Source organism: Schistocerca nitens, chromosome 9 (genome assembly GCF_023898315.1).
Source record: "Schistocerca nitens isolate TAMUIC-IGC-003100 chromosome 9, iqSchNite1.1, whole genome shotgun sequence".
Lineage (NCBI taxonomy): Eukaryota > Metazoa > Arthropoda > Insecta > Orthoptera > Acrididae > Schistocerca > Schistocerca nitens.
In genome coordinates, this window is record NC_064622.1 from 435,731,795 (window position 1) to 435,747,433 (window position 15,639).

Sequence of the window (15,639 nt, forward strand, 5' to 3'; positions counted from 1 at the left end):
TTTATATACTATGGCGCAAAGGTATGGAGCAAATTCCCATCTAAAATAAAACAAGAAATTGAAAATTCCAACACTAAAAGAAAGTTAAACACATACCTCACTAGCCTCTTTTTCTACAAATTAGAATTAAAGAGTAGGTATTTCTGTTGGCACAGGGCTCATAGCAAGGCTCATTGTAAAAACACATGGCAAGAAGTAAAATACTGTAAACATGGTTCAGTATTTACAGATGTAGGTAACTATTTTCTCTGAAAGATACATGGTCCATTCACATTAATGTGACCAACTGTCTGAAGCCTGAATAACCACCTGTTGTAGTGCGGACTTGCAGGAAGAGATTCAGTGAGATTCTGGAGCTGTGCTGACTCTAGTTCTGTGAGCAACTGCAGTAGGCTTCACGGCTGAGGATCCATAGTGTGAACAGCCTGATAGAGATGGCCACACGGATTCCCAGATAATTTAAATCCAGGGTTTAAGGGCCAGGGAAGAACATTAAACTCATCCTGGTGTTCTCTGAACCATGCAGGGACAGTGCGAGCTGTGTGACGCATTGAATTGTCCTGCTGGTAGATGTCATTGTGCCATGGAAAAACAAACAGCATGTAGGGGTGGACATGGTCCTCATGGATAGATGCAGACTTGTGTTGATCCATTGTGCCTTCCAGAATGAAGATATTGCCCAGGGAGTGCTACAAAAAGATTTTCCAGATCATAACACTCCCTACTCTGGCCTGGAACCGCCTAACGGCAGTTGCAGGGCCATATGTGCCAAAAGCCATCTGTCCAGTGGGTCTAAAAGCCAATGACCATACCTTTTTGGACGTCTGACAATCGCTCTATTGTTGCCTTATGACGACTGCAGTTTTCCACATCTCCCAGACGTGCTTTATATACTCTCCACTGTTAGTGCTGCCACATACCGTCTTTGAGTGGTTATTGCACGTTGACATCAAACATATACAGAGGCCATATAAATGTGACTGGACTGTGTAGCTATGTAATGAAATAATGTTGAGATACCAATTGGAAATAAACAGTAGCCAGTTAGTATAACTGATGAGGCAGCAGTTTCTTTCGAAGTACCAGCTTTTTCTCTCGTTTACAAGTTTAAATTTAGGTGACACAAGCATGAATTGCAGTACTAAGCAGTATAGTGATAGATTATCGTCAATCTAGCGTATAGATTAAATTTCTACAATTTCTTTGTCTTTTGTTAATGTATATCTTTACTCATTCCATGTATCTTGATGGGTATACAGAATCTGAGGATTGAATGAATTTCTATTGATTCTGCTACTCCCAACAGCCCCATTGCCAAGAGCCTGATAACGCGCATATAAGAGTAGTGGTTTTTGAATGCATTCCTTGCTTCCTCTAGTTTGTCCTAATGGTGATCTCAGACACCCACACAAGATTCAATAACAAACTCGAATCTCGAATTCAGGCTCACCTGGAAATGAGTGACTTCTCAGTTTTTCCCAAAATTTTCGTTCACCCTTCCGGTAACTGATTTTACATGTTCATTAATTTGCAACAATTTCAAGTCATATGTTGGGCTGTGAATTGAGCATGGATACTAGTCTACCTCTATATTTATAACCTGCAAACCATTGTGAAGTCCATGGCATAGTACCCCTTATTGGGGTTTCTTCCCGTTCCACTTAAAGGGTGACAATTATTGAACTATATGAAAAAAAACGTAAATTAGTTACAAACTATGGCGTGCACACACTTTATTCAACATGTAAATGCCACTACAGATATTTGGATTTTTCATCTTCTACATGCCTGCCATCATTAGCAATGATGTGATGCCAATGAATGGTGAAATTCTGCAAGACCCACTGAAGTGAACGTCGATGCTGTCAATGACTTTCTGAGTGGCGGTTTTCAGCTCAGAAATGGTTTTGGGGTTGAAACTTCCTGGCATAATAAAACTGTGTGCCAGACCGAGACTCGAAATCGGGACCTATGCCTCTTGCGGGCAAGTTCTCTACCATCTGACCTACCCAAGCACGACTCACGACCCGTCTTCACAGCTCCAATTCCGCCAGTTTTGTGGTTATTGTTTTTAGTATAGCCCCACAAAAAGGAATTGTATGTGTTCGGATCCGGAGAATATGGCGGCCAATCGAGGCCCATGCCAGTGGCTTCTGGGTACCCCAGAGCCAGAATGCGGTCCCCAAAGTGATCCTCCAGTACATCAAACACTCTCTGCTTCAAAGGGGTCGAGCTCTGTTTTGGACGAACCACATCTTGTCGAAATCAGGATCACTTTGAATAATGGGGATGAAATAATCTTCCAAAACGTTCACATACCTTTCGGATAGTCACCATGCCATCAAGGGATATCACACCAATTATTCCGTGACTGGACACTGCGCACCACACAGTCACCATCTGAAGGTGAAGAGACTTCTCGATCGCGAAATGCGGATTCTCAGTTCCCCAAATGCGCCAGTTTTAATTATTGACGAATCCGTCCAAATGAGAATGGGCTTCGTCGCTAAAACAAACCGTGCATGGACGTACGAATTCCCATTATGCTCCACAGCTAACCGTGCAGTTTGAACGTCCTAATGCAAACTGTTCAGAAGTTATGACGGTTTTATTTCATAAGTTCAGTAATTATCACCTTGTGGGTATGGCGTTCTGGAAGAAATACTAACCTTTCATGATATTACTTTCCTATGTTAGACATTAGCTTATAATAAATTTTTTCCTGTCGGAAATGCTGATTGGAGTACGTATACCATCAAAGTGAACAGTAATCAGTTTCACCATCTACTTGTCCTGGCTGTCACATTTACCTGATATCTGTAGTTGCAGGACTGATATAGCCGTTTGCGCTATCCAGTGGTAACTGCTGAAGAACACTGCACGTTATATTGTTCTCAGTAGAGACACATTGTCACCGGTAAAAGTATGTTGAATGTGCGTCAGTGAAGTCTGATAGGAGTAGCATTTCGTTTTAAAGTTATAAAAAATGGTTCAAATGGTTCTGAGCACTATGGGACTTAACATCTGAGGTCATCAGTCCCCTAGATTTAGAACTACACTCCTGGAAATGGAAAAAAGAACACATTGACACCGGTGTGTCAGACCCACCATACTTGCTCCGGACACTGCGAGAGGGCTGTACAAGCAATGATCACACGCACGGCACAGCGGACACACCAGGAACCGCGGTGTTGGCCGTCGAATGGCGCTAGCTGCGCAGCATTTGTGCACCGCCGCCGTCAGTGTCAGCCAGTTTGCCGTGGCATACGGAGCTCCATCGCAGTCTTTAACACTGGTAGCATGCCGCGACAGCGTGGACGTGAACCGTATGTGCAGTTGACGGACTTAGAGCGAGGGCGTATAGTGGGCATGCGGGAAGCCGGGTGGACGTACCGCCGAATTGCTCAACACGTGGGGCGTGAGGTCTCCACAGTACATCGATGTTGTCGCCAGTGGTCGGCGGAAGGTGCACGTGCCCGTCGACCTGGGACCGGACCGCAGCGACGCACGGATGCACGCCAAGACCGTAGGATCCTACGCAGTGCCGTAGGGGACCGCACCGCCACTTCCCAGCAAATTAGGGACACTGTTGCTCCTGGGGTATCGGCGAGGACCATTCGCAACCGTCTCCATGAAGCTGGGCTACGGTCCCGCACACCGTTAGGCCGTCTTCCGCTGACGCCCCAACATCGTGCAGCCCGCCTCCAGTGGTGTCGCGACAGGCGTGAATGGAGGGACGAATGGAGACGTGTCGTCTTCAGCGATGAGAGTCGCTTCTGCCTTGGTGCCAATGATGGTCGTATGCGTGTTTGGCGCCGTGCAGGTGAGCGCCACAATCAGGACTGCATACGACCGAGGCACACAGGGCCAACACCCGGCATCATGGTGTGGGGAGCGATCTCCTACACTGGCCGTACACCACTGGTGATCGTCGAGGGGACACTGAATAGTGCACGGTACATCCAAACCGTCATCGAACCCATCGTTCTACCATTCCTAGACCGGCAAGGGAACTTGCTGTTCCAACAGGACAATGCACGTCCGCATGTATCCCGTGCCACCCAACGTGCTCTAGAAGGTGTAAGTCAACTACCCTGGCCAGCAAGATCTCCGGATCTGTCCCCCATTGAGCATGTTTGGGACTGGATGAAGCGTCGTCTCACGCGGTCTGCACGTCCAGCACGAACGCTGGTCCAACTGAGGCGCCAGGTGGAAATGGCATGGCAAGCCGTTCCACAGGACTACATCCAGCATCTCTACGATCGTCTCCATGGGAGAATAGCAGCCTGCATTGCTGCGAAAGGTGGATATACACTGTACTAGTGCCGACATTGTGCATGCTCTGTTGCCTGTGTCTATGTGCCTGTGGTTCTGTCAGTGTGATCACGTGATGTATCTGACCCCAGGAATGTGTCAATAAAGTTTCCCCTTCCTGGGACAATGAATTCACGGTGTTCTTATTTCAATTTCCAGGAGTGTACTTAAACCTAAGGACATCACACACATCCATGCCCGAGGCAGGATTCGAACCTGCGATCGTAGCAGTCGCGCGGTTCCGGACTGAAGCGCCTAGAACCGCTCGGCCACCGCGGCCGGCTTTAAAGTTATAAAACACTTGTTGTGGTCACATACGACTTTTGGAGAGGTGATCAATAAGCATCACTTGGGTGAAATTCCTATTGGATCAAGTCTCATACTTAGATGCTACAGCCTCGAGAAAACATTCAGTACGTTTCTGCACAGCTGTATACAGTAAATAACACACTTACTTTCGGGATATCGTGTTAGGTATGAGTCTAAAGCGCGCCGCAAGCAAGTGTGACAAGATTGTTACATGGCGATGTCAGTTGCTCTTCGAGGGTGCTCGCAGAGACTGCAGTTTGTACACGAATAGATCGCCTCTTTTAGAAAATCGCCAAGAAATGCAGGACGACCTGCTGACGACCAACGCTTGGTGCTGAGACGGGCGTGACGACAATGCACAGCAATTGGCTAAAAGACACATCATTCTTTGATCGCTCACTGAACTCAGTCTCAACCGTGGGTCTCCGCAGCAATGTAATTGTCATTTTTTATATAAATGAGTGCGTCAGTTTCGAAACGTATCACAGTACAAGAACTAGTTACACAACACACTTATTATATCCCAGAGGATTGATGGTTATTACCCAATCTTTGCTGTAGTATATGAGGAATAAAATATCTTTATTCCAGATTCCACGAGTATATATGCGGAACGATCATATAAATCTAAATGTGGTAAAGGCAAATGCCAAACTGAAATACAGAGGAAGAGTACCATGGAACTGCAGTGTATCCATGAAAGAGGTTGTTCGGAAAATTTTTATTCTCAGTTGAGCATTTTTACATGAAATCGGTGTTCTCTTTGAATTGTGTATGTTTCTCAGAATAGCATTTATTCCAGGTTGTATTAACGGGATGGATTTTACAAGATTCAGAGAAGAGCAAACAATTCAGAACTATTTTATCATATATATTACCTAGGAATCAGCTCAAAATACTTAACGAAGTCTGAAGGGTTACACTGCAAAAAGTATACCTATTTCAGATAAAAGCTTACGGTTTAAATTGCGAGAGAGTACGATCAAGACAAGACAGACATTATTTCTCCCAAACGCATCGCATGTAATACACTCCTGGAAATTGAAATAAGAACACCGTGACTTCATTGTCCCAAGAAGGGGAAACTTTATTGACACATTCCTGGGGTCAGATACATCACATGATCACACTGACAGCACCACAGGCACATAGACTTAGGCAACAGAGCATGCACAATGTCGGCACTAGTACAGTGTATATCCACCTTTCGCAGCAATGCAGGCTGCTATTCTCCCATGGAGACGATCGTAGAGATGCTGGATGTAGTCCTGTGGAACGGCTTGCCATGCCATTTCCACCTGGCGCCTCAGTTGGACCAGCGTTCGTGCTGGACGTGCAGACCGCGTGAGACGACGCTTCATCCAGTCCCAAACATGCTCAATGGGGGACAGATCCGGAGATCTTGCTGGCCAGGGTAGTTGACTTACACCTTCTAGAGCACGTTGGGTGGCACGGGATACATGCGGACGTGCATTGTCCTGTTGGAACAGCAAGTTCCCTTGCCGGTCTAGGAATGGTAGAACGATGGGTTCGATGACGGTTTGGATGTACCGTGCACTATTCAGTGTCCCCTCGACGATCACCAGTGGAGTACGGCCAGTGTAGGAGATCGCTCCCCACACCATGATGCCGGGTGTTGGCCCTGTGTGCCTCGGTCGTATGCAGTCCTGATTGTGGCGCTCACCTGCACGGCGCCAAACACGCATACGACCATCATTGGCACCAAGGCAGAAGCGACTCTCATCGCTGAAGACGACACGTCTCCATTCGTCCCTCCATTCACGCCTGTCGCGACACCACTGGAGGCGGGCTGCACGATGTTGGGGCGTGAGCGGAAGACGGCCTAACGGTGTGCGGAACCGTAGCCCAGCTTCATGGAGACGGTTGCGAATGGTCCTCGCCGATACCCCAGGAGCAACAGTGTCCCTAATTTGCTGGGAAGTGGCGGTGCGGTCCCCTACGGCACTGCGTAGGATCCTACGGTCTTGGCGTGCATCCGTGCGTCGCTGCGGTCCGGTCCCAGGTCGACGGGCACGTGCACCTTCCGCCGACCACTGGCGACAACATCGATGTACTGTGGAGACCTCACGCCCCACGTGTTGAGCAATTCGGCGGTACGTCCACCCGGCCTCCCGCATGCCCACTATACGCCCTCGCTCAAAGTCCGTCAACTGCACATACGGTTCACGTCCACGCTGTCGCGGCATGCTACCAGTGTTAAAGACTGCGATGGAGCTCCGTATGCCACGGCAAACTGGCTGACACTGACGGCGGCGGTGCACAAATGCTGCGCAGCTAGCGCCATTCGACGGCCAACACCGCGGTTCCTGGTGTGTCCGCTGTGCCGTGCGTGTGATCATTGCTTGTACAGCCCTCTCGCAGTGTCCGGAGCAAGTATGGTGGGTCTGACACACCGGTGTCAATGTGTTCTTTTTTCCATTTCCAGGAGTGTATTATACCGGATATTGCAGGGAGTCCATTACCTGTTGTTGAATGGCAAGCGCGGATGTGAAGGGGTTCAATGTGCCAGGTGCTCAATACTGTGATCCTCTCCTGTGATGGTCACACTTGGTCGACCAGAACCTTAACGACGATTAAGCCTGTCCTCACGTTTTCATGCGGTGCAACAACTTCTGGATGGCTCCTCCTTTTGGTAGGCATGGTAGAAATCCCTTAGGTCATACTACTACTACTCACTGGTCATACCGGACTCGAGAGTCCATTACCGCAGCAACGTATTTTCGCCACCTGTCTCTGTCTTGGGCTATTTCTTCCATTCACCTTCAATACCTAGGCTCCGCAAATCAGCCTTCACATTCCATTTACGCCTCGGTCTTCCCACAGGACTTTTTCCATCTAGGTGCCCTACCAGTTCTCTGCGCACTGCCCTGCCCTCATCCATTCGAGCTACGTGACCCGCCCATCGCAGCCTACATGATTTAATAATACTGATTATGTCAGAGCTTGAATAGAGTTCGTGAACGTCTTAGTTATGCAGTTTTCGCCACTCTCCGCTAACGTTATCCCTTTTTGCTCTGAAAATTTTCCTCCAAACTTTTTTTTCAAATACTCGAAACGGATTTTCATTTTGCACAGTGAGAGACCAAGTCTCACACCAATACAGCATAACTGGTAGAATAGTAGTTTTGTATATTCTAATCTTTAAATTCCTAGACAATATCCGTGATGAAAGTAATCTATTCAGTGAGAATTAGCACGCATTTCCCGCCCGTTATCTCTTCTTTAGTTCGGATTCAGTCTCATTTCTCGAAGTGATGTACACGCCTAGATACTTAAATGTGTTCACTTTTTCAAACTGCATGTCTTCAACTCTTAACATTTCCTGATCTACTGCTGTTGGCATTCTAGTAGTAACCAGGTATTTAGCTTTGTCTTCACTTATCCTTAGACCTACATCTTCACTAGCCTTGATTAACGCATTCGCATTTGCTGTTAGACTCTTTCCTATCGCTAATGATGTTTAGATCATCTGCATACCCTAATATCTTAACATTTCCATTTAACTCCACGCCCTCTGAATTATCTGCTGCCATTCGTACAATATATTCTAGGACTAAATTAAAAAGTAGCGGAGACAGGGCATCTCCCTGCTTAAGTCCGTTCTTTATTACAAATTCTTCTGACTCCAATTTCCCCACGCGTACTCTACCTTTTGTGTTTTTCAAACTCACTTCTATAAGTCTAACACACTTCTTTGCTATTCCAAGTATCAAAAGAATTCTGTACAATTTTGATTGCAATACTGAATCATATGTTTTTGTAAAATCTATGAAAAGATTATGAATTGGTTTATTGTATTCCCATTTATTTTCCAAAATTCGACGCAGGGTGAATATTTGGTCTATAGTTGATCTGTTCCTCCGAAAGCCAGCTTGGTAATCCCTTAGGTCATGCATTTTCTTTTCATTTACAGGCGCATGTCGAATATATGTATGAGTCCCACAAAAACAATCCTGTTTGCGATGACACCAGCATATTGCTCACTGGATCCAGTCCAGAAACTTCGCAGTCCACAGCAGAAAGTCATATGAAAAGACTTGCTGAGTGGGTCACAAAAAACGAACTTATTATAAATACTGAAAAAACGGTGTGTCTCGATTTTCATTTAATTCCTCCAGCTAATCAAATGTCTATTCAAGCACAATTAAAAAATGATCCCCTAGAAAATGTGTCACAAAATTTTGGGGTCTATGGGCTCAGCAAGACTAAAAGTGGGACACACATATAAATAACTTGTGTAGAAAACCATCATCTGTGTGCTATGGCCTAAGAATTTTAAAGACTACAACAAGCAGAACAACAGTACTGCAGGCATACTATGCACAGTTTCACTCACTAGTCCGATATGGGATCGTTTTCTGGGGATACTCAACTCACAGTGTAAAGATTTTTAGAGTACAAAAAAGAGCTCTAAGTATAATTTGTGGCCTATTTTACTGAGCTTGTTCTAAATGTTCCAAGTTTATTCATTTATGAAACTATCTTGTTCACTACGGACTACCTCCTGAAAACAGGCCAACTGCTACAGAACAAAAATGTACAAAACTATAATACCAGAGGGAAATCAAATATACATCAGAAATATCACAGAACAACCACCTATCAGAGGAGCATAATTAACTTGGTGTAATACTACACAATAAGGTACGAGAGGAAATAAAAAATGCTACTCATCCAATATTTTAAACTGAAATAAAGGCATTTCTAATAAAGCACTGTTTCTATTCTGTCAGAGAATTTCTGAATACGTAGCAAAATTAATTGTAATAGGTACCTATTTTTAATTTGCCTACTATTTTGCTAATACTATGTATTATTGTAACTTATCTTCGACCTGTCCAATATCAATTGTACAGTTTGTGCTGTATGATAAAACTGGACCAATAAAAAATCAAATCAAATCAAATGAAATAAAATATTCCCTCTGTTTATCAGACCAATTTGACTTCCGAATATCCCACAAATCTGGATACTGCACGATTCCATCAGTCGGCCAACTGGAGACCCACATTGAGGCCTCTTTGAAATTCTGTCAGGTACTGATAACGCTGCCTCACACGAATGCATAGTATCATTTCTTTATGTTACTGTTGTTGTGACACTCTGGGACTTTCTTATGAATGTAATGCAAGTATGTGCTGAAATATTCGATGCTGTTTTCGTTTCCATCTGATTAGGAAACGAAGGATAAAATAAGTATTTGGTTAGGCAGGAGCCTGAGAGGACAGCTTAACCATTTCAGACCCACTGGCTACAATTGTGTACATTAAAGTTTACTGGTTATTGTATTGTATGGAACTGGGGACGTTGAAACGGGTGAGAGGCTTCGTCCCCGCCGTAACCCGCAGCAGCACACAACCCCACAACAGGCTACAGCAGTCCACTCACCCCAACCCCTCCCCACACCGAACCCAGGGTTATTGTGACTATAAATGTAAGAACCTTCAACATCGCAGCGCGTCAGCAATCGTTGGTTAATATATTAAAAAACTAAAAACCCGCATCGATTGCGAAATAAGCACCTAGTGTTAAGCGTTAACCCAGGTTTCGGCGTAGATAACTACACCTTATTCAGAACAACAATAAAACCCACAAGTGCCTAAGAAGACCTTTGTCAATGATTAAAAGAATACCATAGCTATACATTTATAAACGAAAAAGAAAAGGAAAACATAAACAGTACATATGTACAAAGTCAAAACCACTACTGAACTTAATGGTGTACGCTCCACCTCACACCGGCCTATGTTCGATGGGTCATGACCCGCCATAAACTGCTGCTACAAACGGTCGCTCACTTGCAAGCCTGACCCGCTCATCAAAATGTCTTTGCTGCTCATTTTACTCGCAGCAATTAGATGAGATTCATAACCACATCCTTTGGAACTGGTAAGTACGGTATTCTAGAAAAGAGGTCAGATATTTGTGACAAGAAAGAATATGATTATCATTGTTGGTTTTTTCATTCGCAGCAGCGTCGTCTTTCGTTTTCTTTAATTCGAATTAAGTCACGAAATCGAAGAAACTCATTCCTGATGAAGCACGCTTTTATATGCGGATATCATCGAACGGTGTAGAAGTTACTTATAATTCTGTTACATGAATAAGAAAATCGCAGAATGTGTTACAAACGCGAAGATGGAAAAAAAGCGCACTTCCTTCGACTACCCCATTGCGCGTCTTACGGCATGACCGCAGTGACTCACATTTAAGTATAACAAATCGTGATAAATCTTAATTGTCCTGAAACAATGTACTGACATAACACACAAGCTACAATACGGAAACAAAGAAATAAGACGAATCCTCTCAAAATTTACGTGGGACGTCATGTGACCGATTTCAAACGAACGCCAGTCGAAGTTCTTATTTAAGTCACTCGTCATTCTTTGGTTATTTTAAAAGCGAGATAGCACGTGTGCGAACTTGTTAGATATGTAACTGCCGAATTTCTTTTGGAAATCATACCCAAAGTTTGCGCAGTGTATAATTGCACACGCAAAAGCAGTAACACTACGAATGTATCTCATTTAATGTGCGCACTGTTTAAAAATATTATCTCTTGGTGGTTTTGTTCATTAGTGTTATACACCAGCACAGAAAAGAACTTACATATGTTTAACTTTAGGTGATTTTTTTTTATTTTAGGCTAGGTTTCATAACTTCCTTACTCACTATCATGTACCACGCTCCTCTGTTTTGTCTTCCGAAAACATGGCGGAGGGTGGTTCAATTTGCATTACTCTCATCGCATTGTTGCCTCCTTTTGGTATTCTGTCTCTTTGGTAAAAATCGCTTAATCGCTGGGCTGGCATAGCAACAGAGAAATCAACGAATCCGATTGCAGCTGATTCCAGTATTGGTTTGTGAAAGTAACAGTAGTTACGTTGCACATTATAGTAGTAATCGTCACATTCAAAACGCGAAAGAGTATAAGAATCAGTTATCATTGAATTATCTTAGGATGCATGCGAGATAAGATCTTCGGTGGTCTAACAATCTGATGAATAGTAGGTAGGTCATCCTAGATACGTTCTGCTGGTTGAATAACGAGGTTATCGCACATTAAGATGGTCGTACCAGTGCAATGCGGTTTCGCTCGCATGCGTCATCGCCAGCGCGGGAGGAAAGAGGCATAGGGTGGACATACCTTTAGGGCGAACAAAGTAGCGAACGCTGTGCAACGTGCAGCAGAGAGAGACGTACCGTCAATGTCGACCTCGTGCAGCATCTGCTGGAGCTCCTCCTCGCGCGCGAACTGTCCCAGGCTGCGCATGACACGGCCCAGCTCGTCCTGTGTGATGCTCCCGTCTCCGTCCTTGTCGAACAGCCGGAAAGCCTCACGGAACTCTGCGGGCAGGAGACCACAAAGGCTGCACATCCAGGTGGCGCAATAGCTGCGGTGGCGAGGGGAAGCCGCTAGCAGGAAAGGGCGAGGCGCGGACACGGATGTCTGCTAATGCGAAATGCTGCTGCTTTAGCGGCGACAGCACAATGGAGATGTGTGCTTTAAAATTAGCTGAAAACCCGGGGTTTCCGTCTCGATAATGCTGAAGCCACAGCATTGTGTGTAATTGCGGTTGACGTGGGTAAATACGTAAATATGTATGCACCAAACTTTCTCCTGTGATACACCTCCTGAGGAAGCTGAAGAGGATAATAACTGACCAGTTTCTCACAATAGTCTACCATGCACTCTTCCACAGCCACATTAGCTATGGACTGTTGTTGTGGGGACACTCCTCAGGCTGCAAAGATGTGTTGCTATTACAAAAAAAAAAAAAAAAAAAAAAAAAAAAAAAAAAAAAAAAAAAGCCATCAGGATCATATCCTCTAGCAAAAGACTGGACCACTGTAAGCCTATTTTCACCAGGCTAGGCATAATGACTGTCTTTAGCAAGTATGTGTTTTTCTACCTCATGTATATAAAAGAAAATCAAGGGAATTTTAGCATAAGACAAGAAATACATAATCATGACATTCGCTGTAAGAGGAACATTGAAGTGCCAAGATGTCGCCTATCAAGTACACAAGACAGCTTTCCAACAGTCGCCCTAAAAATGTACAATCAACTGCCTCCAGAAGTGAAATCCGTGCCACCTGAATTATTTCGGAAAAAAATTGCTCAGGACTTAAACAACATCCACTATATTCATTGGAAGAGTTTTTCAACAGCAGTTCTACTGAATGGACAAAATAATAAATATTGTTATGTTTTATATATAATTTTGCCTAAATTTAATCTTCTTCTTATGTTAACTACACATTTAATTCTGTGTTTTACTTAAAGTACATATTTTGCCAAAATGAAACTTTGTGTGTGTGACATTTTGCTTTATGGTATTTTCATTTGCTGCTATGAAGTTTTACTTTCCTGTTTAGTTATATTTCATTCCCGCTATGTTCTATGTGTTTTTGTGCACTGCATAAATATTTTCTTTTATTTGTAATATAAATTTTGTATATGGTGTTGTATAAATGTTAGTTGATAAACATTGTATTTGTGACGCAGTCTGTCCAGCCATGGCTGGTAAATGACGAAGATATAGTAAAAAAAAAAAAAGTACTACAGTCTGTCCGAGAAGTCCCCGTACCTCGAGCCACAACTCAGCGCTGTAATAAATATAGTTGAAATTACAATGAAATGAACACCCTTAGCTGCTTACAGGCGTTGACATACGTCAACGGGGACAGATGAAAATGTGTGCCCCGACCGGGACTCGAACCCGGGATCTCCTGCTTACATGGCAGACGCTCTATTCATCAGATGGTCAAGTGGCCGGTGAGCCTTAACTATATATATACTAAAATGGTATCTGTTCTTTCGGGCATGTCTTAGTATATAAATATAGTTGAGAAGGTCGCGCACAGAATCTCGGTTTGGTGGGTGGAGAGGGGGGGTGGGGGTCTTGGCGGTCGGTTCCTATTTGAGTTAAGAACGTCGCGTAAAATTTTTTTTTGGTTTACCTAGGACTAGTGGCCATTTGCATAACCTTTCGACCGTCTGTCTTACTGCAGCAGCTATATTATCGTGTATTAAGCAACGTTCTAATGACGAACCGGAGCCGACGCATAGGCGGATTGTGCGAATCGATTAATTTCCTTTGCAAAAGATGTTAGCTGGGCTGAAATTAATGCTCAGGTAATGACACCATTTGCATATGCACCACTCGGATTTTACGTGCAAATACGTGCAAAAAAACACTTTTTCTGGGAACTTTTTGAGACGAATCACTTTTTCACTTTTTCATCCGATAATCTTTATCCGTTGTCGATATACGATGGTTTAAAGCGAAGGTAAATGTAGCACGTAAAATCATTATTATGTGAACTGAATGTGCGGAAGAGGTTTAAAGTGATTCAGATAAATAAAAGAAGCATCCTTACGATAAAACTGAATACTCTGTTTCAAAAACGTAGCTTCATTTGAATTTTATGTGCAAAAAATATGTTTTGTGAGTTTTTTTTACGCGCATCGATTATATGTTTCAATCTTGTGCGAATTGGTTCAAATTTCGTAAGAATGTAGACAAATACACTTAATTAATGGTCGCCCTTGTGTTTTGTGAAAAATTTATCCGCTGCCACGATTTAGGCAACCATGAAATAGGCAACATGGTTCGAAAGACAATAAAAAGGTCCTATACCAGATCAGTCGTCCCCCGAATCAACAAAAATCTACATCGGTTGCCAATCTATGGCGGTCTAATGTCAAAATTACGGTAAAGTTGTGAAGAAAAAGGAAGAATTCTCCTATCAAGGCACAAAAAAGGCGAAGATGTCCTGTTAAGAGTTAGGGATTTACAAGATGGAAACTAGGTTTTCTACTTATCTGACAGCTTCAAAGACATTTAAATCAAAACGTCATGCCCTATCCGCTCTTTTTTGCGAGTTAATACTACTTGCCCAGCCCACTGAGCTCTCTTAGCTGAAAGTTGTTGGCACACCTACATATTACAATTTATAGGCTGAAGCCCTGATCGTGTGCGCAAAATCCAGAAGAATCGCCAGCTGCAGTAAACAATATATTAAACAGCATGGCTGAAGAGCATACATGTAATAACTAAAATATTTTTTCTGGGAGGATAAAATTTCTGAGGATGGATTTGTTCCTGGGAGGGGGGATTCCATCACGTATCATGTTAATTTACTTGAGACGATGCATTATAGTACATGATATAGGTACCAGTCCTAATATGAATATGTCAATATGTTTTGATCTGGATGTCTTTGAAGCTGTCAAATGAGTCGAAAAATTAGTTACCTTCTTTTGCACCCCTAACTTTGCCCAGGACATATTCGCCTCTTTTGTTCTATGGCAGGGACAGGTTTCATTCTAGTATTGCATATTATATTACTTACGAGGGACATCCAATAACTGAAGAGACAAACTGATGTAGAAATGAAACATCTTGTAGGAGGAGTTCCGTGCTTTCACGTCTTTAGGCTGACACCGACAGATAAAAAATTTTTTTTGTTTATGATCTCCATATTGAATTTAACTAAACTTGAGACCTAGATTAGTTTGATCAGAAGATTAGTTTGGCAAGATGGAGCTACAGTGATCAAGTTGATATTTAGTGCGACTGTGGAGGTGACTGGACTGTTCATCATAAAACGCTTCAATGCCGACTGTATTCAGCGTCCTGTATAGAAGATGAACTTCATCAAGGCGTAGAAAATGCATTGAAAGTGACCATGATTTGGGAAAAAGTAAAAAACTCATAATCGTGTTAATATGTACGTTTCCGATACGAGAAATAAATAAATAAATTGCATTTAACGATGGCATGTCCGTTTGAAGGTTCCCCGTTGATTCAACAACGTGCAGTGATCCGTTTTTTGCTTTCTGAAAGTGAAAAACCGGCTAAAATCATTTCTGGAATGATTTTATAGTATGGTGAAAGTCGTACAAACAGCGGAAATTTTGATAAGTGGATAGAGGAGTTCAAAAACGGTTGAAGCTCAGTGGCCACTTGAAACCCTCACTGATGA

The 15,639-nt window shown here is 43.4% G+C and overlaps 1 protein-coding gene across 1 annotated transcript in view; it reads right to left on the minus strand.

Annotated features, from left to right (window-relative positions):
- The window catches only part of LOC126204297 (uncharacterized calcium-binding protein B0563.7-like), a 532,738-nt gene that overhangs the window by 18,725 nt on the left and 498,374 nt on the right, over positions 1-15,639 (minus strand). Inside the window, exon 5 of the mRNA XM_049938684.1 lies at positions 11,851-11,994. Coding sequence (XP_049794641.1) covers positions 11,851-11,994 — 144 coding nt within the window. The remainder of the gene's footprint in view (positions 1-11,850; positions 11,995-15,639) is intronic.